This window comes from Trichechus manatus, unplaced genomic scaffold (genome assembly GCF_000243295.1).
Source record: "Trichechus manatus latirostris isolate Lorelei unplaced genomic scaffold, TriManLat1.0 scaffold00097, whole genome shotgun sequence".
NCBI classification, from domain to species: Eukaryota; Metazoa; Chordata; class Mammalia; order Sirenia; family Trichechidae; genus Trichechus; species Trichechus manatus.
The window spans coordinates 6,608,423-6,628,268 of record NW_004444033.1 but is presented as its reverse complement, the minus strand read 5'-3'; the positions used below and the strand labels follow the sequence as shown (position 1 = coordinate 6,628,268).

General features: G+C 50.6%; 1 protein-coding gene across 1 annotated transcript in view; it reads left to right on the top strand.

The window, feature by feature from the left end:
• Positions 1-19,846, top strand: part of PLXNA4 (plexin A4) — a 466,135-nt gene that overhangs the window by 436,958 nt on the left and 9,331 nt on the right. Inside the window, exons 29-33 of the mRNA XM_023737117.1 lie at positions 6,787-6,890; positions 8,066-8,165; positions 9,361-9,551; positions 10,390-10,559; positions 17,947-18,159. Coding sequence (XP_023592885.1) covers positions 6,787-6,890; positions 8,066-8,165; positions 9,361-9,551; positions 10,390-10,559; positions 17,947-18,159 — 778 coding nt within the window. The remainder of the gene's footprint in view (positions 1-6,786; positions 6,891-8,065; positions 8,166-9,360; positions 9,552-10,389; positions 10,560-17,946; positions 18,160-19,846) is intronic.

Genomic DNA, 19,846 nt, shown 5'->3' with positions numbered 1-19,846 from the left:
ACAAGGACACCTGCCCCAGGCCCACTCAGAAGAAGGCAGACACCATAAGCCAGCCCTGAACTCGTGCCCAGTTAGCCCAGCCCCTTTCCCAGCACCCACCCTCGGTCATCCCCAGTGACCCCAGGCCTGGCTAGCTCCTCCATCCAACACTTCTGTCCACTGCTCCTTCAACTGAGTCTCTCCCTCCCACCCTGTCACCAGGCTTTTCCAGGCATTAACTAACCAAGGGTGGTGCAAACAGTTAAGGCACTCAGCTGCTAACCAGAAGGTTGGAGGTTCGAGTTCATCCAGAGAAACCTTGGAAGAAAGGCCTGACAATCTGCTTCTGAAAGGTCATAGCCTTGAAAACCCTCTGGAGCATGGTTCCTGTCTGACACACACGGGGTCACCATGAGTCGGAATGGACTTGATGGCAGCTCGTTTTTAACTAACCAAGATGAGAACCAAAGGAAAAGACTGAGGGCCCCTCCACTGCAGGCTGTTGGAATTTGGGGGCCCAAAGATGTCACAGGGGCAGGTGGCTGGGGAAGGTGCTGGGGCTGGTGGCCTTGGGACGTTCTCAAAGCACAGTGCCCAGGGGCACCCCACCCTCTTGACATGAAGCCATCTCAACCACCCCTAAAGCCCCTCTCCACCAACAGGTATTGGGACCAGTGGGTACTGCTTGCATCTCTGGACACTTTAATAATCATTTCATAGCAGCCTACCTTGCGGCAAGCTCCAGGCCAGGCAGGGGTCTCCCCTGGACCAACATGACTAGGGAAGGCCGCTCATTTCTTGTCACGGTAGCAGAAGGCAGGACACTCCTCCATCTGAACCGAAGCACTCCTGGTCTCCTCCCTTAGCTTCCCTGAGGACATCACCGGTGTCATTCAGCTCCCCTGCACAGAGGGAGACTGCAGCCCAGAGAGGCACAGTGCCTGGGCCATGGTCACACAGCAGGGAGGCTGAGACGCAGCACATCCCACCCGTTCCCATCACACACGGTGGCATCCATGTGTTTCTTCTCCTCCCTGCTACTGCCTGTGACCTCCAGAGATTCCTGGCTTAATGCAAATACTTATCGTAGCCCCCGGAACTCGCCACCCCATCTCTCTCAAGCGGCGCTGAAAGGATATATTTTTTCAAATAAGTAATTCCTGTATGCAATAAAAAGATACACTGTCTCCTGAGTGAAATCTAAAGAGTGCGCAACAGCTGTCTCCCCAGTTTGCATTTACCCTGCTCCTGATGGGAAGGACAGATAAAGATAATGGGATTTTTTTCTTTTCTGCGCACCTCCCTCTCTCCCTGGAAGGTGGCCGTGGAACAAATTGGATGGTGAGTGTGTCTGTCCTTTGTGCTTGGAGCCTGGGGTAGGGCACGGGGCTGCAGGGCAGGCGCAGTGAGAGAGGTCAGAGCTAGCAATTTTATCATGGTGCCATGCGTATGAATGCCAGGGTCACCTTCCCTACCCCCCACCGCCCACCACCTGCCTTTTTAACTCTTCTTGGAACCAGCTACCGCTCAGAGGAGCACCGGAGCCGCTGCATTCCATATTCAAGAGGTTCCATGAATTTGCAGCTCTTCTTTCTTAAATGGGTAGCAGAGGCATCCTGCTCCCTTCTGCTCTCCAAACAAACCAAAAAACCCGTTGCCATCGAGTTGATTCCAACTCATAGCGACATTGCTCTCCAAAACCAAAAAACCAAACCCATTGCTGTCGAGTCGATTCCAACTCATAGTGACCCTATAGGACAGGGTGGAACTGCCCCATAGAGTTCCGGTGGATTCGAACTGCTGACCTTTTGGTTAGCAGCCGTAGCACTTAACCACTATACCACCAGGGTTTCCCATTGCTCTCCAGACATTCCCAAATAGCAGCAACTAAGCAGTGCAGATCACTTTACAGTTTGCAAAGGCCTAGCTCCCTAAGTGCACGCCATGCAGTTCTATTTCAGAATTTCCTTTCTTAAGCACAAAGTTTCATAGGTCAATGATTTTTTAATTTAGAACTTGGTTGCACCATCAGATTCTTCTTTTTAACAAGCATTTTTAGGTAGTCCCTCGCCCGCACTCGGGCCAATTTTCTGGCCTTTTCAGCAGGCACGCTCTGATCCTGCCGTGGCCTCTCACTGCCTTCTCTGATGCCTGCTCCCCACACTTTCCAGCAGCTGGAGGTGAGGGTCTCAGGGCTCTCAGCCAGGTGTCTCCTCAGGGGCTCACCTGCTGACAGGTGTGCAAAGGTGCAAGTAGGATCTTGTCTCCTCCAGCCTTCTCCTCCGTTTGGAGGCCTGGTGGGCCCAGTGCAGGGATGTGGAGCCTGGAAGTATCTTGGAGGTGGCACTTTTTGACCAGAATGCCCTCCCCGTGCCAGTCAGGCGAATGCTTAGGCATCCTTCAAATCCTTCCCCTCCCCCTCCATTAGCGCTGCCCCCGGGTTATTTCTTCTCATGCGGAGCTCATCCAGGGCCAGGACCCCTGTTTCATGAGGTCCCTTATGTAAGTCTGTATAGTCCTGCTGGGCATTGCCATCACCGTGCTGTTTGAATGAGCGCCCGAGATGGGGGCCCTGAGGCGTCCAGGATCTGGGTTCCAGCATGGGAGAGGCAGGAGAGGCCTCTCCTCAGACAGGATGGCAACTGGCCTGGTCCAGAGTGGATGTTGTGAGGCATCCTCTAGGCCGTTACAGGCTTGGCACTGCTTTTGTGGGTAAGACAGAGGGGCCACTGGTGAAGAGAAGGCTGGACTCAGCATGAGGGACCTGGGTTCTATTTATTTTCATCTCTATTATTAAAACTGAGCCTATGTTGAATATGCAACAGCACGCAGAGCATCAGATGAGATCCAGCCTTTGCCCTGGGCCTTCGGAGGCTGGTTCTCTAGCCGCACGCTCTGTGAGTGGACCGGGGCTGTCCTTCATATTGCAGGGTGGGGCAGGCTCACCTCAGATGACTCTACCCGCTCTCCTCCTGGGTGACGATGAGTCCAACCGCCATGTGGGAGAATGGACTGCTCATGGGATGGGAAGGCCAGCTGCTTTGACCTTTGACCTTTCCAGGTCCCTGCTTGACTCATTAGAGCTCAAGGGCTCAGTCCTCTGTTGAGAAGGTCACGACATGGTTCACAGTGCTGGAAAAGCTGAGCCCCTGCCCACTACTGTGATGTCTGGAGACTTTCCATGATGAGTCTGGGGAAGTAGAGATCATAGGTGGTTGGAAGGGGATTTCAGGAAAATGGTGAAAATGGAAGTGGAAGTGTGTTCAGCCTACAGGGTAACGTCGAGGGGCCTGGGCAGATAAGAGTGCGTGCTGGGGGGTGGGTTTCACTGTTTCCAGTTGCTGTTGAGTCAATTCCAACTCATGGTGACGCCATGTGTGTCACAGTAGAACTGTGCTCCATAAGGTTTTCAATGGGTGATTTTTGGGAAGTAGATGGCCAGACCTTTCTTCTAAGATGCCTCTGGGTAGACTCGAACCCAAAATCTCTCAGTTAACAGTCAAGCATGTTAACCCTTAGCCTACTGTGCCAGGAACCATCATCCTGTGCCAGGGAACATGGGCTCCTTCCTGTTGGGCTCACACGCTTCTCCAGTTGGGTTCAACCAGGCAGGCTACCCGTGGCGTGGCTTCCCTACAGGCCCCAGGGGTGAGCTGCCAATGCCAGCACCCACACCACTGGGCTTTCATCCATCAGGACTGGGTGTGGGCTGGGACCCAGAACTTCATTTTCTTACCACTGATATTTAAAAACAAACAAAACCACGTAACTTTTCTGTATAAGAGGTATCAAAAATAAAAGGCTTGAAAGATTAAATGCAAGGCTAGGTTCTACCGTTAATTCTGTTCTTCTTCACCAGCTCACTCTTTCATATTGGTATTTTGGGGTATATTCCTAACTTTGAGATAATTGCCAAAAAGACAACAGTCCCCACCACGCAGCTGCCTGCTGGTACCCGTCAGAGGCAGGGCTGGAGGGACAGCAGGACTGGGACACCCAGGGGACCTTGTCCTGTGACAGACATGGGCACCAGTGAGGAGCATGTCCCCTGCCTGCCCTCGGCCAGCCCCTGCCAATCCAAGCCAGCGGGAAAGCTTGTGTCCACACATCCCAACAACTGGATTTTGTGCAAAGGGGTGCTCGGCCCAAGGACGCATGCCCATGGCCCGCTTGGATGCCTCGAGCTCACAGTGTGAAGTTGGGTGGAGGCAGGTAACTACTGGCTGCCACTCAGGGTCTGGGTCCAGCTCAACAGCAACTGGTTGGTTTTGCACAACCAGAATAAAGCCCGCCACTGACCCTATTCCTCAGCCCAGGCCGGCATCTTCACTGGAGCCTGACCACAGTCTAACAAGTCCCTGACCAGCTTGCAGATAGTCCTCTTCTCTTGCTCCAGCCACTCAAAAATAGGTGCTGACATACAAGCATCCCACTGTTGTCGAGTCAATTCCGACTCACAGCGACCCTGCAGGACAAAACAGAAGTGCCCCACAAGGTATCCAAGGCTGTAATCTTTGCAGAAGCAGATCACCAGGTCTTTCTCCTGCAGAGCCACTGGTTGTGATCAAAACGCCAGCAGAGTGCTTAACCATTGCATCACCAGGCCTCCTTAGAGATAAGATAATAAAACTAAAACCAAACCCATTGCCACTGAGTCGATTCTGACTCACAGTGACCCTATAGGACAGAGTAGGATTGTTTCATAGGGCTTCCAAGGCTGTAATCTTTACGGACTCAAACTGTCACTTCTTTCTCCCGTGGAGTGGCTGGTGGGTTTGAACCACCAGCCTTTCGGTTAGCAGCTGAGCGCTTAACCATTGGGCCACTACGGCTCCCTCCATACATGCATACATACTTAAAATAAAATTAAAAAAACACAGAACACAACAACACAACCCCAGCAAACCAAACACTGGTGGCCAGCTTCCTCCATGGGCCATTTCCAATTTTGTCCATTGTCCTAACAGCTGGTAGGCCTTATTGTCGTAATCAATTCCAGCTGTGCTGTCACCAGGCGTTAGTGATCAGGGGTCCCCAGGGACCTCTGAGGCTTCCCCTCCGTTCCAGCAAACAAGCATGTCATCCTTATGTTCGCACTGCTCTGACCACATTGCTCTGAACCCTCGTGGCAGAATGGTAAAGCTCTCGGCTGCTAACCAAAAGGTCAGCGGTTCGAACACACCCAGCAGCTCCATGGGAGACAGACCTGGCAATTTGCTCCTGTAAAGATTACAGCCATGAAAATCCTTTGGGGCAGTTCTACGCTGTCACATGGGGTTGCCATGAGTCGGAATTGCCTCGATGGCACCCAACAACAGCAAGCTCTAAACCAGGCAGCAGGGAAGCCCGGGGAACTGGAGGTGAGGACTTGCATTCTGCTGCTATTGAGTGCAAGCATCTCCTCTCTGGGCCATGTTTGTGTCTGGAAAATGGGGAAGGTAGCTCTGGGCAGCCCACATGCTCCAGGTAGGGAGGGATCAGTGTACCGACAATGAGGCTGACATGGGCCCATTGCCTGGCCTCAATAGGAGTGAGTATGAGACAGGGAACTGAAGACATGTCTCCACGGGCCATTGGAAAAATCCATGGAGGGTCAGGCAGGGGTCAGCACTCAGCCACACTCCAGAAAAAGCCCAATGCCCCTTGGCTGGAAAGTATGCTGCATTTGGATTTAAGAGGTCATTTTTCCTTCCTGGTGTGCATGTGTGAGTGTACGTGTGTGTGAGTGTACGTGTGTGTGCACACACGTGCAGGATGGGACTGGCATGTGCCTGGCATGCACATGGCTTTCTGCGTGTACCTTTCAAGACTGGAATGTGCAGTTCTCCATCTATGCGTGAATTGTTCTGTATACAGGGTGTGGACTTGGTGGATGAGGAACAGTCTCTAGTTCCCCATGTGTGATCCCACGTGTTGTAAGGGTTTGGGCCCACGGGGAGGATGTAGGTAAATATCAACAGAATAAAATAATTAAGTGTTGGGTAGATTACGAAGATGATATCGTCACCGTCAACTTTGTAGGGGCTGGGTATTCCTGGGCAAAAGAATGGGATTTGCTGATCTGCGCATGTCCCTTTACCCCATCCCACTGCCAGGGATGTGCCACCTGCCAGCTTTAGGAGGAAGGCTGCACCCCTGGAACAGGACCAGGAGTGGACGGTGATTGACCCTGCAGCCTTGATTTCATGAACCCCAACACCTTCCAATCAAGCAGAGGAGCCAGGCTGCAGTAATGAATAACCCATTGCCCATGAGCTGACCCTGACTCATGGCGACCCCATATGTCTCAGAGGAGAACTGGGCTCCATAGGGTTTTCAGTGGCTGATTTTTTGGGAGTAGATCACCAGACATTTCTTTTAAGGCGCCTCTGGGTGGACTGGAACCACCAGCCTTTCAGTTAGCAGCCGAGTGCTAAACCGTTTCACCACCCAGGGACTCCGGCAGTAATGACACTGCTTTGCATTTGTTTGCTCAGCTCTTTGTTGAGTGTGTTCGCCTGCTTTATTCATGCAGCTAATTCTTACTGAGCAGCTCCTTCTAGCAGATGTGGCCACGGCTGGCATGAGCAAGCGGGTGGGCTGGGAGGACAGGTGGGCTTATCCCCTTTGTCATCACATGATTGTTTGGGTCAGAACGAGAATTAGGACCTGGGGCCTGTCTGCATTGAGAGTGTCCATTCTCGTGGAGGCGTGTGCTGGCACGTGTCTTGTCCATGGACGCATCCTGAGATGGCCCTGCACCCCAGTCTTCAGGGTCCCCAGGGAGGGGCCACCAGGTGTCTCTGAGATACACTGCTCTCCTCACAGAGTGGCGGCAAGGCAGTGGGGCGAGGATGATCCTGCAGGATGAGGACATCACCACCAAGATTGAAAACGACTGGAAGAGACTGAACACCCTGGCCCATTACCAGGTGAGGGGAATGGGGAAGAGAGGGGCTTCTACCTGGACACTTCCCTACAAGTCTCAGCCTTGGAGTAACAGGATCTCTCCAAGGCAAAACAAAACCCAAACCAGTTGCCATCGAGTTGATTCTAACTCATGGCCACCTCATGTGTGTCAGAGTAGAACCACACTCCACAGGGTTTTCGATGGCTGATTTTTTGGAAGTAGATCACCAGGTCTTTCTTCCAAGGCGCCTCTGGGTGGATTTGAACCACCAACCTTTTGGTTAGCAGCTGAGAACTTTAATCATCTGCACCACCCAGGGACTTCCCAAGGCAAGACACTAAGCTGTAAATCCACTTCTTCACTGGCTCTACGTGTTCTCCTAGTGGCCCAAAAGAGATTGATGTTACCCAGCCAGGAAATCCTGGCCTCTTTGGAGACAGGATGCTGAGGTGCATACTTCCTGCAGGGTGTGGGCAGAGTCCCCAAGAAAAGGCCCTTCCTTAGCCATTCTCCTGCCTATTGGAGGCTAGGTGGTCTCCCAGGGGAGCATTGGGATAGAGAATGCTGGCAAGGAGCCCATACCAGAAGTCCCTCCAGGAGTGAGCCACAACATAGAATGTTGTTATTAGTTGTCCTTGAGTCAGCCCCAACTCGTGGTGACCCCATGTACAACAGAATGAAACGTTGCCCCGACCTATACTGTCTTCATGATCACGGTATGTTGGAGTCCATTGTTGCGGCCGCTGTGTAGTGGCTTCCAATCTAGAGGGCTCAACTTCCGCACCATGTTGAGCAACATTTTGTTGTGATCCATAGGTTTTCATTGGCTAACTTTCAGAAGTAGATCACCAGGCCTTTCTTCCTAGTCTGTCTTAGTCTGGAAGCTCCATTGAAACCTATCCTTCATGAGTGACCCGACTGGTATTTGAAATACCAGTAGCATAGCTTCCAGCATCACAGCAACACACAAGTCACCACCATACAACAAATAGACAGATGGATCAGTTTGACTAAAATACTGCTCAGCAGTTCTCCCTCTAGATCTGTGACTTCTTTCATTTAAAGGAAGGCTCGTGGCCTCCGAAGTCTCCTGGTTCTCCAGCGAGGTGCCTGTTGCCCCCTAGGATGCTGACTGTGTTCGTTTTCTGGGGTGGCAGAGTTCCTGTGCCCATGCCCTTAGATGGCTTTTTCCTATAGGTGCCAGATGGTTCCGTGGTGGCCTTAGTGTCCAAGCAGGTGACAGCTTATAATGCAGTGAACAACTCCACAGTCTCCAGGACCTCAGCCAGTAAATATGGTAAGATGTGATGGGGTCGTCCTGGGGAGGAGGGGCTGTCCTGGGCTCAGGACGGCAGCACAGCTGGAGTGCAGCGAGCAGACCCCAGCAGACACGGGGGTGGGGCGGGTCCATCAGATAGTGGGACCATGAGAGGGGAGAACCTGACTGGGGACAAGGCCTCCTGGCCTGAGACCCTGATGCAGAAGCAGCACCTCCATCCCTGAGAAACAGAAGATCTCACCTCTGAGTGTCTCACAGTCTAGAATACACTTTCACCTCTGGGATTTTCATCATCTCAGATCATGCTCACAACAACCCAGTGAATTAAATAATTACTACTTCCCCCTATTATGCAGATTAGTAAATTATAACTCAGAGGCACAGAGGCTAAGTGACTGGCGAAGGTCACACTGTGAAGAAGCGTTGCGTGAGGTGTGCTCCCAGGGCTGAAGCATCTGGGCTGGAGGGGAGAGGCCCAGATGTGGGTAGAGGACTGGCGGCTGCCCATTCTGCCCGCACCCATGTGCTCGGGGCAAGTCACGTGACCGCTGTGAGCCTCAGGTTTCTGATCAGCAAAACGGAGATTGAAAAACCTACCCCTCTCACAGGTGCATTCTGGATAAGGTATAGAAAAACATCTAACTCTGTGCCTGTGCACAGTAGGGCTGGCTCTTTCTTTCCTGCTCAGTCCCCACTTCACCCGCCCCACCAACAAAGGCAGGAGTCTCAGCGCATCAGAGCCGGCACAGGTCAGAGGGTAGAAGGCAGTGAGCAGGTGACAAGGTGATGACGAAGCTGGCCCACACTTATTAAGGGAGACGGGCTACCTGCTCTCAAGTAGAGATCTAATTGGCTACACAGACCTCATCCTGAGAAAGGACTTAAGAACGTGTACAAGGAAAAGTGTAAAACAGTATAAGCTGATGTTTTTACAAATTGAGTAATTAAGGGGTAACGAGGTGCGGCGTGCAGGAGGGCGGGGATCTGAGGGGGTGGAAGTATTCACAGACAGTTCCTGGGGTGGTGAATTTCACTGGAGACAGAGGGAGAGGCTCCCAGACCCAGGGAATGTACTAGACCAGGCAAGGGGACAGCTCCAGCTAGTTGCACAAAGGGGCAGAGGCGAGCTGACCTCACCAGAGCAGGGTGTGTCTTGTGAGTTAACGGGCTGGAAGCCGAGTGGCTGACGCATGTGGGGTCATCGCCTCGGCAGAGAACATGATCCGGTACACGGGCAGTCCCGACAGCCTCCGCTCCCGCACGCCCATGATCACCCCCGACCTGGAGAGTGGAGTCAAGATGTGGCACCTGGTCAAAAACCACGAGCACGGGGACCAGAAGGAGGGTGACCGGGGAAGCAAGATGGTGTCCGAAATCTATCTGACCCGACTGCTGGCCACCAAGGTACCGGACTTCAGAGCAGAGCATGGGAAGGTGGAGGGCACAGGAAGGGCCTTCAACACCCCACAGTAGTGCCAGAGGGGACAAAGAACTAGCATTTGTGCAAGGACCCACACTGTGATCCTCCACAGTAGGCACTGCTAATCCGTCCCAGTACCCTTTGCCAACCTACATCCTCAGAATCCTTCTTAACCCAGTGCTCCAGGCAAACCCTACAACAAATCCACATAGGCATGCAAGCTTAAGCTTTGTTTCCTTCGCTTCTCTCGACACTCACCTTATAAAAACATGACTTCATTTCTGGGGGTCATACACAGTCTCTAGCAATGGACACAGGGGCTCCATCAGTGAGTTCCCCGGCACTGTTGCTAACCCTGGTTCTGGGACAGTTGGTGCCTGCAGCTTGTCTTCCCCTCCTGAGGCTGGGCTCGGCGCTGCTCTCCGCAGAGCCTAATGAGTAGCTGTTCATTAGCCCGTGCGAACAGTGCCTCAGCAGACCACAGATTGTGTTTGTCTGCTCTGACCCAGCGAGCTGTTCGTTGGCACCCGTGAAGAGCCCTAAAATAACACCACCGCAGGTGTTAAACCAGACTGGGATGTTGGCAGAGGAAGGCTTACTGGGTCCAGTCCTCACTGTTGGATCTGTCCTCCATGTGTGGGGAAAATTAAAGCAGTTAAAGAGACAGAGGAAAGGGGGTAGAAGAAAGATTTAATGAGTGGACTTACCTGTTCACCCGAGGAGGCCGGACTGGACACGACCCTCCTGTCCCCAGGCTGTGAAGCGGTTTTTAACTGGCCTCAGAGGTCTGGCTGAGCCGGGTCTGACCTGTCCTCCTCCCAGGGCACTCTGCAGAAGTTCGTGGATGACCTCTTCGAGACCATCTTTAGCACAGCGCACCGGGGCTCGGCCCTGCCCTTGGCCATCAAGTACATGTTCGACTTCCTGGATGAGCAGGCAGACAAGCACGGCATTCACGACCCACATGTCCGCCACACCTGGAAGAGCAACTGGTGAGTGACGGGAGTAGGGCGCCCAGCATCCAGGAGTCCCCGGGAAGCCAAGCGTTTCTAAGCCCACCTCCACCAGCAGGGACGTGGAACAGGTGCTCTCTCTGGCCCTCCCCATCCTCTCCCACTAGCTTTGTGCATATTTCCTCTCTCACTTCCTATTCGTCAAATCTGTTTGTCCATTCTTCCTATCAATCAGTCAGCAAACATTCATTGAACCAGCTAAATGAGCAAAAGAATAATATGACAGAAATGACAGCCAGGCCACCCTCAGTCCAGGTGCCCCCTGTGTGCCTGGCCTTCTGCTAGGCACTGAGGGTGCATAGATGGATAAAACATGGTCCCTGCCCACCATGGGCTGATAGACGAGGGTAAGAGACAAGGAAGTCAGCTGTTTGGACCGAGAGATAAATGCAACAATAGAACGTGTGTTGTGTGCAGCCAGACTGGACAGGAACTACATCTAATGGTGACCTGAGGAGCCTTCTAGGTAAACGAGGGCTATTTCCATCCTATCCAAGAAACTATGCTCTTCCCTTCCCGCAAACTCCTTTTCCAAACTCCCTTTGGGGAAGAGACCTTCCCATAACTACGCTGTCTTTGAGACAGCAGGGTTCTCCAATTACTGAGGGGCACTCTGGTGTTTCCACGCCTGTCTCCTCTCCACCTTTAACATACTTCATCCTTCCCCTGCACTCGGGTGTGATTTGTGTCCCAGGTTGAGATGCAAGCTCAAACGTTCTCGCTAAACACATGGTATGAACCCTGCCTGAGGTGGGACTCCTTAAATATTGATGAAGGTGCAGATCCAGATGGTCTATATTTGAGAGTTCCACCTCAGGCAAAGCTGCTTATATTTAGTCCCATTGGTTCCAGAATTGTCTCCCTTCGCTTTTAAATGATCCCTGTTCCAGGTTGTTCTTTCCCAGGTCATTATTCCCAGGCAGCGTGGGCTGGTTGCCCAGTGCTTTCCAACTGCATGGATGTGACCCTAGGGCACAACCAAGCACCCTGAAAACTAGCCCTGGGCTCTGAACCCAAATACATATTAAGGTGGAATTAAGGCTGGGGAATTGCAACTTTATTTAACGTCAAATGTTCTGACTCCTGGTCTCCTTCACTTGAAGAATGATGCTCTCTCTACTGAAACTGGAAAACCTGGCAGGAATACAGGTTTGGATTGTAGAACTGAAGAGTGGGGTTTGCACCCCCATTACCTTTTGGGTGATCTTCCTTTGTGGAGTTCTGAAATAAAACAGTGAGGATCTGCAGTCCTCATTGGAAGCAGCAGTACTGGCTGAAGCCTGTTCCCTCTTGTGGAAGTCCTGCCTAGATCTGTCTCTCTCAGTGCCTGCCTCTAGGTACCATTGGGTTTTATTCTCCCAGGCTTCTTCATGGAACACATAAACATTGATATCCTAGGCACTCGTGAGCTGAAATGGACTGGGATTTGTCATTTTGAATCAATCATATGGTCTACTATGCCAGGAGTGACAACTTGAAGAGGAATGGCGTTGCATTCATCATCAAAGAGAACATTTCAAGATCCATCCTGAAGTGCGATGCTGTCAGTGACAGAATAATATCCATACACCTTCAAGGAAGATCCATTAATACGACTATTATTGAAATTTACGCACCAACCACTAAGGCCAAAGATAAAGAAATTGAAGATTTTTACTAGCTTCTGCAGTCTGAAATTGATTGAACATGCAAACAGGATTCATTGATAATTACCGGTGATTGGAATGAGAAAGTTGAAAACAAAGAGGAAGGATCGGTAGCTGGAAAATATGGTGTTGATGATAGAAACTATGCCGGAGATCAAATGATAGAATTTTGCAAGACCAACAACTTCTTTATTGCAAATACGTTTTTTCACCAACATAAACGGCAACTATACACATGAACCTCACCAGATGGAATACACAGGAATCAAATCAACTACATCTGTGGAGAGACACGATGGAAAAGCTCAATATCATCAGTCAGAACAAGGCCAGGGGCCAACTGCGGAACAGACCATCAATTGCTCCTGTGCAAGTTCAAGTTGAAACTGAAGAAAATTAGAACAAGTCCACAAGAGCCAAAGTAGGACCTTGAGTATATCCCACCTGAATTTAGAGACCATCTCAAGAATAAATTTGACACACTGAACACCAATAACCAAAGACCAGACGAGTTGTGGAGTGACATCAAGCACATCATACATAAGGAAAGCAAGAGATCATTAAAAAGACAGGAAAGAAAGGAAGGACCAAAATGGATGTCAGAAGAGACTCTGAAACTTGCTCTTGAATGTCGAGTAGCTAAAACAAAAGGAAGAAATGATGAAGTAAAAGAGTTGAACAAAAAATTTTGAAGGGTGGCTTGAGAAGAGAAAGTAAAATATTATAATGACATGTGCAAAGACCTGAAGATGGAAAACCAAAAGGGAAGAACACGCTCTGCATTTCTCAAGCTGAAAGAACTGAAGAAAAAAATTCAAGCCTCAAGTTGCAATATTGAAGGATTCTATGTGGAAAATATTAAACGACGCAGGAAGTATCAAAAGAAGTTGGAAGGAATACACAGTCACTATACCAAAAAGAATTGATTGATGTTCAGCCATTTCAGGAGGCAGCATATGAGCAGGAACCAATGGTACTGAAGGAGGAAGTCCAAGCTGCCCTGAAGGCATTGGCAAAAAACAAGGCTCCAGGAATTGACAGAATACAAATTGAGATGTTTCAACAAACAGAAGCAGTGCTGGAAGTGCTCACTCGTCTATGCCAAGAAATATGGAAGACAGCTACCTGGCCAACTGACTGGAAGAGATCCATATTTATGCCTATTTCCAAGAAAGGTGATCCAACCGAATGCGGATGTTATCGAATAATATCATTAATGTCACATGCAAGTAGAATTTTGCTGAAGATCATTCAAAATCGGTTGTAGCACTGTATTGACAGGGAACTGCCAGAAATTCAAGCTGGATTCAGAAGAGGACGTGGGACCAGAAATATGATTGCTGATGTCAGATGGATCCTGGCTGAAAGCAGAGAATACCAGAAAGATGTTTACCTGTGTTTTATTTACTGTGCAAAGGCATTTGATTGTGTGGATCATAACAAATTATGGATAACATTTTGAAGAATGGGAATTCCAGAACACTTAATTGTGCTCATGAGGAACCTGTACATAGATCAAGAGGCTGTCGTTCAAACAGAACAAGGGGATACTGCATGGTTTAAAGTCAGGAAAGGTGTGCATCAGGGTTGTATCCTTTCAACATATGTATTCAATCTGTATGCTGAGCAAATAATCTGAGAAGCTAGACTATATGAAGAAGAACATGACATCAGGATTGTAGGAAGACTCATTATCAACCTAAGATATGCAGATGACACAACCTTGCTTGCTGAAAGTGAAGAGGACTTAAAGCACTTACTGATGAAGATCAAAGACCACAGCCTTCAGTATGGATTACACCTCAACGTAAAGAAAACAATCCTCACAACTGGACCAATAAGCAACATAATGATAAACGGGGAAAGACTTGAAGTTGTCAAAGATTTCGTTTTACTTGGATCCACAATCCACACCCATGGAAGCAGCAGTCAAGAAATCAAAAGATGCATAGCATTGGGCAAATCTGCTGCAAAAGACCTCTTTAAAGTGTTGAAAAGCAAAGATGTCACCTTGAAGACTAAGGTGCACCTGACCCAAGCCATGGTGTTTTTCATCACTTCATATGCGTGTGAAAGCTGGACAGTGAATAAGGAAGACCGAAGCAGAATTGAGAACTTTGAGTGTGGTGTTGGCGGAGAATACTGAATATACCATGGACTGCCAAAAGAACGAACTGGTCTGTGTTGGAAGAAGTACGATCAGAATGCTCCTTAGAAGCAAGGATGACAAGATTACGTCTCACATACTTTGGACATGTTGTCAGGGGTATCAGTCCCTGGAGAAGGACATCATACTTGGTAAAGTAGAGGGCGAGCGAAAAAGAGGAAGACCCTCAAGGAGATGGATTGACACAGTGGCTGCAACAGTGGGCTCAAGCATGACAACAATTGTGAGGATGGCGCAGGACTAGGCAGTGTTTTGTTCTGTTGTATGTAGGGTCGCTAGGAGTCGGAACCGACTCGACGACACCTAATAACAACAACAGGCTTCTTCACGTGACTCCCGGAGTTGTTGGAAGGGGCACATCCCAGCCGACCCAGTCTGCCCTCTCTGTCTGTGAGATTCTGCCTTCTTCCTACTGCTTTGGAATACAAGAATGCTCTGCCCAGACCTTCTTTTCTTCCTAACTGGTTGTCATTAGCTGCCATTGAGTCAGCCTCCAACTTATAGCACAACAGAATGAAACGCTGCCCAGTCCTGCGCCATCCTCATGATTGGTTACAGATCAGATCGTTGTGGTCTATAGGGTTTTCATTGGCTGATTTTTAGAAGTAGATCTCCAGGCCTTTCTTCCTGGTCCATCTTAATCTGGAAGCTCTACTGAAACTTGTTCAGCATCATAGTAACATGCAAGCTTCCACTGACGGATGGTGGCTGGGCTTGAGGTGCCTCGGCCGGAAATTGAACCCCAGTCTCCCGCATGGAAGGCGAGAATTCTACCACTAAAGCACCCCTTCCCCTAACAGGGTAGAGTTGTGTATTTCCAAAATAGCCGTAAGTTCTCTTAGAAGCCAGTATAGCTCATTACAGGTGCATCACCTGAAATGGCATCTAAACATTTTGTTTTCCACCCACACCTCCTGCTGGAGTGAGGGCATCTCCAAGGATCCCTAACATCCTTGAGGTAGTGGAAGATCCTCTTTCCACGCCAGCTGCTCTTCCAAGCAAGCACTCGGCATTAACTGCTGAGAACTTGAGTGTCAAGTGAAGGCAAGGAGCCTTCCCCTGACCCCAACTGGTTGCTACCCTGAACAAGAAGCAGTTAGTCCAGGAATGATGAGAATCTGCATATTGACTTGGACTTGATTGTCCTTGCTTGAGAAGAGGAGGTTTCTTTATTCCTGGCCAAGTCGTGATTCTACCTCTCCCCGCCTCTCCCCCACAGTCCCCTACCTTTTCTCTTTTAAATAAACCTCCTGCTCATTTAGCCTGAGTGGCTGCAATCAACCAGAGATTAGTGCCACCACTAATGTTAATAATATGCTAATATTTCATTAGGCAGGCGCCTCAGGTGCTGAGTGGCTTCCCGTTTGATTTTCTTGTCAGCACTGCTGGCTTATGGGGTGGTGGTGGGGGGAACAACAGGACCACGAATGTGGAGTCCAGAATCCCTTTTCTGGTCGTGGTCCTTGCTGTTGTTAGTTGCCGTGGAGTCAACTCCAACTCATGGTGTCAGAGTAGAACTGCCTATAGGGTTTTCTTGCCTGTAATCTTTATGGAATCAGTTCACCAGGCCTTTCTTCCGTGGAGTCGCTGGGCTTAGGTTGTGGGATGTCCAGGTGGTCCTTTGGGAAAAACCGGAAGCTATGGAAAGGAGACTTGGTTAACTGGGAAGCCAGGATTCTCTCATTCAGGAAGCCTAGGTAGCTGCGTGACAGTGGCCACAGCCCTATCTAACAGGCTCTGCATCTCCTGGATTTTCATGGCCCCTGGAGGTCCCCATTCTTTCCTACCCTGGATTTATTATGATGAAACAAATGCTCCTGGAAACTGTCAAACCTCAGTGCTTTTCTGCCCACGTCCCGTGCTGCACACGTTGTAGGAACTTAATACATGCTTGGTGATGGATTGGCGATCTTGGCTGTTAGGTCTGATGGTAGTTATAGCATATGTGTATCCTGGCTGCTGGGAAAGACAGCGGATGTAGAAATATTTTACTTGCTGTATTGAAATCATTTCATTCAAAGAGTTCAAGTTTTAAGGGGCAAACCAAACACATAAGAACATTACAACTATTACCAACAGCGAGAACAGCAACCTGAACAACAGTAACTCAAGAGAAAATGGCAGAAGTTAGAGATGGGCGGAGGGGAGGACAGAAGCCATCCCTTGCTTGGCTCTATCTGTGCCTCCTAACCTGGGTCTCAGCGGGCTAGGTGGCACCCGTAGAATGGGAAAGCCAGCTGAGGAGAGGGGCAGTGAGAGGGACAGGGGGACAGGTTTCTCCCAATGCCCAGGTACCCTTTCTAGTGACAGATGGCGTGAGTTACATCTATGCTGATTCGCCCACCTGCAGTAACATCCTCTGCCCCTTCCTCCAGGCCTCACCCAGCTGAGGAGCACCTATGCATCTTTTAAACTCAGGCCATCAAGTGCCATCCCTCTCTGGGAATGTTTTCCGGACCCTTCCCCTCTGGGTGGACTCGATGACACCTCCCTGTGTCTCACATTGAGTCCTGTGCAGGCTTCCATCCTAGCACCTGCCATCCTCGGACACGATGCCCGGGGCTGCATGGCTGACTTCCCCATGACCCCCCACCAGAAGGCAGCTTCTGGAGGGGAGAGAGGGAGTCTTTTCCATCACTGCATCCCCAGCTCCTAGCAGAGGTCCTGGTGCAGTGAGTGCTAACCGGAAGAAGGCAGGGCGGGGAGAAGAAGGAACACAGTGGGGAAGAAGAGGGCCGAATGTGGGTTTTTAAGGATGCCCGCTTAGAGACAAGAAGCCTGCAACAGTTAGCTCAGTTCAACCACTCGGCCCAGTGCTGTGGCCAAGCAGGAAGAGGCTGACGTACCCAGGCGGGGAGGGAGGAAGCCCCTGCTTCCGTCCATACAGTGACTGGCAGAGAATGAGATACGAAGAATAGATTCCAGGCTGCTCCTTAAAGTTTGCCAACTTGATGCTCCTTGTACTGGGCACGGGGCAGACCGTGGGATAGTGAGGAATCCCGCTGGGTAGCACACATCATGGCGCCTCTCTTCCCAAGGCCTTTTGGCATCAGCTGATTAGGAGCCCTGCAGGCAGACAATGGGTGTCAAGCCCAGCTCCAGCCCCTACCTACAGTGTGTCTCCGGATGGATTATTCAACCTTGCTGAGCCTCAGTTTCCTGGAAAGTAAGCCGGAGCCCATCAGAGCTGCCTCATCCCCCATCTTTGACACGGGTTGTTATTAGTTGCTGTCCAGTTGATTCCGACTCATGGCGGCCCCATGTGTGCAGAGTAGAACTTCTCCATAGGGTTTTCAAGCCTGTGGCATTTGGGAAGCAGATTGCCAGGCCTCTCTTCCAAGGCACCTCTGGGTGGGTTCAAACTGCAACCTTTCAGCTAGCAGTCACTGTTTACCTGTTTGTGCCACCAAGGGACTCCTCTCTGGCACACAGAAGGCTCTTAAGAGCTGCACGTTCCCTGCCTTCTCTGTCTCTCCAAAGAACTGCCTCAGCAAAGCCACAGCCCCGCTGCCCTGCTCCCCTGACGTTCTGCCTCGCTCTTCCCCCCATGCAGCCTGCCTCTGAGGTTTTGGGTCAATATGATCAAGAACCCGCAGTTTGTGTTCGACATCCACAAGAATAGCATCACGGATGCCTGCCTCTCGGTGGTGGCCCAGACCTTCATGGACTCCTGCTCCACATCGGAGCACCGGCTGGGCAAGGACTCACCCTCCAACAAGCTGCTGTATGCCAAGGACATCCCCAGCTACAAGAGCTGGGTGGAGAGGTGAGTGTGTGCTGGCGGCCGAGTTAGGGCCTGTCTCTGAAGCAGGCAACTTCCCTTGACAAGAGATCCCCTTCCCCAAATGGGCTGGTGCTCACAGGCTGGTCATTCATGGAGCCTGATGCTGTGATCACAACCCACGCCCCTGGCAGTCCTGTCAGCCAAGACAAGAACTGGGAAACTTACTAGAAGTTGGCACGGAGCTCTGCTTCTCCGCATGTTGGTGTTAGGTGCTGTCAAGGCGGCTCCGGCTCACGGCCGCTCTGCGTCTAAGTAATGCTACATTGCCTGGTCCTGTGCTATCTTCACCGTCATTAGTATATGAGCCCATTACTGCAGTCATCGTGTATTTTGAGTGTCTTCCAGCCAAGGAAGCTCATCTTCCATAACAATGTCCGACAATGTTTTGTTGTGATCCATTCGGTTTTCATTGGCTCATTTTCAAAAGTAGATCACCAGCCCCTTCTTCCTAGTCCGTCTCAGTCTGGAAGCTGTGCTGAAACCTGTCCACTATGGGTGACCCTGCTGGTATTTAAAATACTGGTGGCGTAGCTTCCAGCATCATAGTAACATGCAAGCCAACACAGAACGACAAACTGACAGACAGGTGGTCAGTTCTACACATGAAAGGCCCTGAATCTTAGTGGCTGCAATGCCTGCTAGGCCCGGGAGGGCTATAGGGTTCCCAACCCCCACCAAAGCACACACACACGCACGCACACAAACACACACACATATCTGTTCTTGTTGTGTGCTGTCGAGTTGATTCCGACTCGTAGTGATCTCATAGGTCAGAGTACAACTGCCCCATAGGGTTTCCTAGGCCATAATCTTTATGGGAGCTGATCACCAGGTCTTTTCTCCCACAGAGTCACTGGTGGATTTGAACCACTGACCTTTCAGTAAGCAGCCAAGTCCTTTAACCATTGCACCACCGGTGCTCCTTATATATGTGTGTGTGAGTGTGTGTGTGTGCTCACAGGACTTAAGCGAGGGACAGAGTAGCATGTTGCCACAGAAAGGCTGGGGCCTCCACCTGTTCACAGTGGTCTGTCCACCTGGCATTTTCCCGGCATTCCCTGTGAGTGTTGCGGTCATCTCTGGACAGCATCTCCCTGTCCCGCCCCTCAACCCCCACACGAGGAGGTCTGGGTGCCATGGCCCTGCAGTCCTTTCTCAGTCACAGTGGCCTGGTCTTCTCACAAGCTCCCGCCACCCACCTGTGACTGCAGGCCAACCTGCGCACTACGGGCTGAGTTTTCCTCAGTGCAGGGTTAGCTCACGGGCCACATCGGCCCATCACCAAGCACCTGAGCGAGGCAACCTGGGTGAGCCTTACTTACTACAGTGACCCTGTGCTCTCAGACAGTGGGGATCACAATCCTGACTTTACATACATGAAGGTGAAGAAATGGGCACCTCGAAGATGGTTACGTAATCACCTAAGATGACATAAGTGGCTGAGATGAAACCAGACCCCGGCCTCTAGGCTGACTCCTAAATCTTTTTCCCACTATTTAAAATACTTTTCCACTGGGCCTCTGCAAACCCATATGGTGCCTCCATGTGAATTAAGGAAGGTGTCCCTTCCCACACAAGGATGTAGCCCTACACCAGAGTGCACAACATAACCCCACACCAGGGCCTGTGATGGCCCCACACCAGGGCCTGTGATGGCCCCACACCAGGG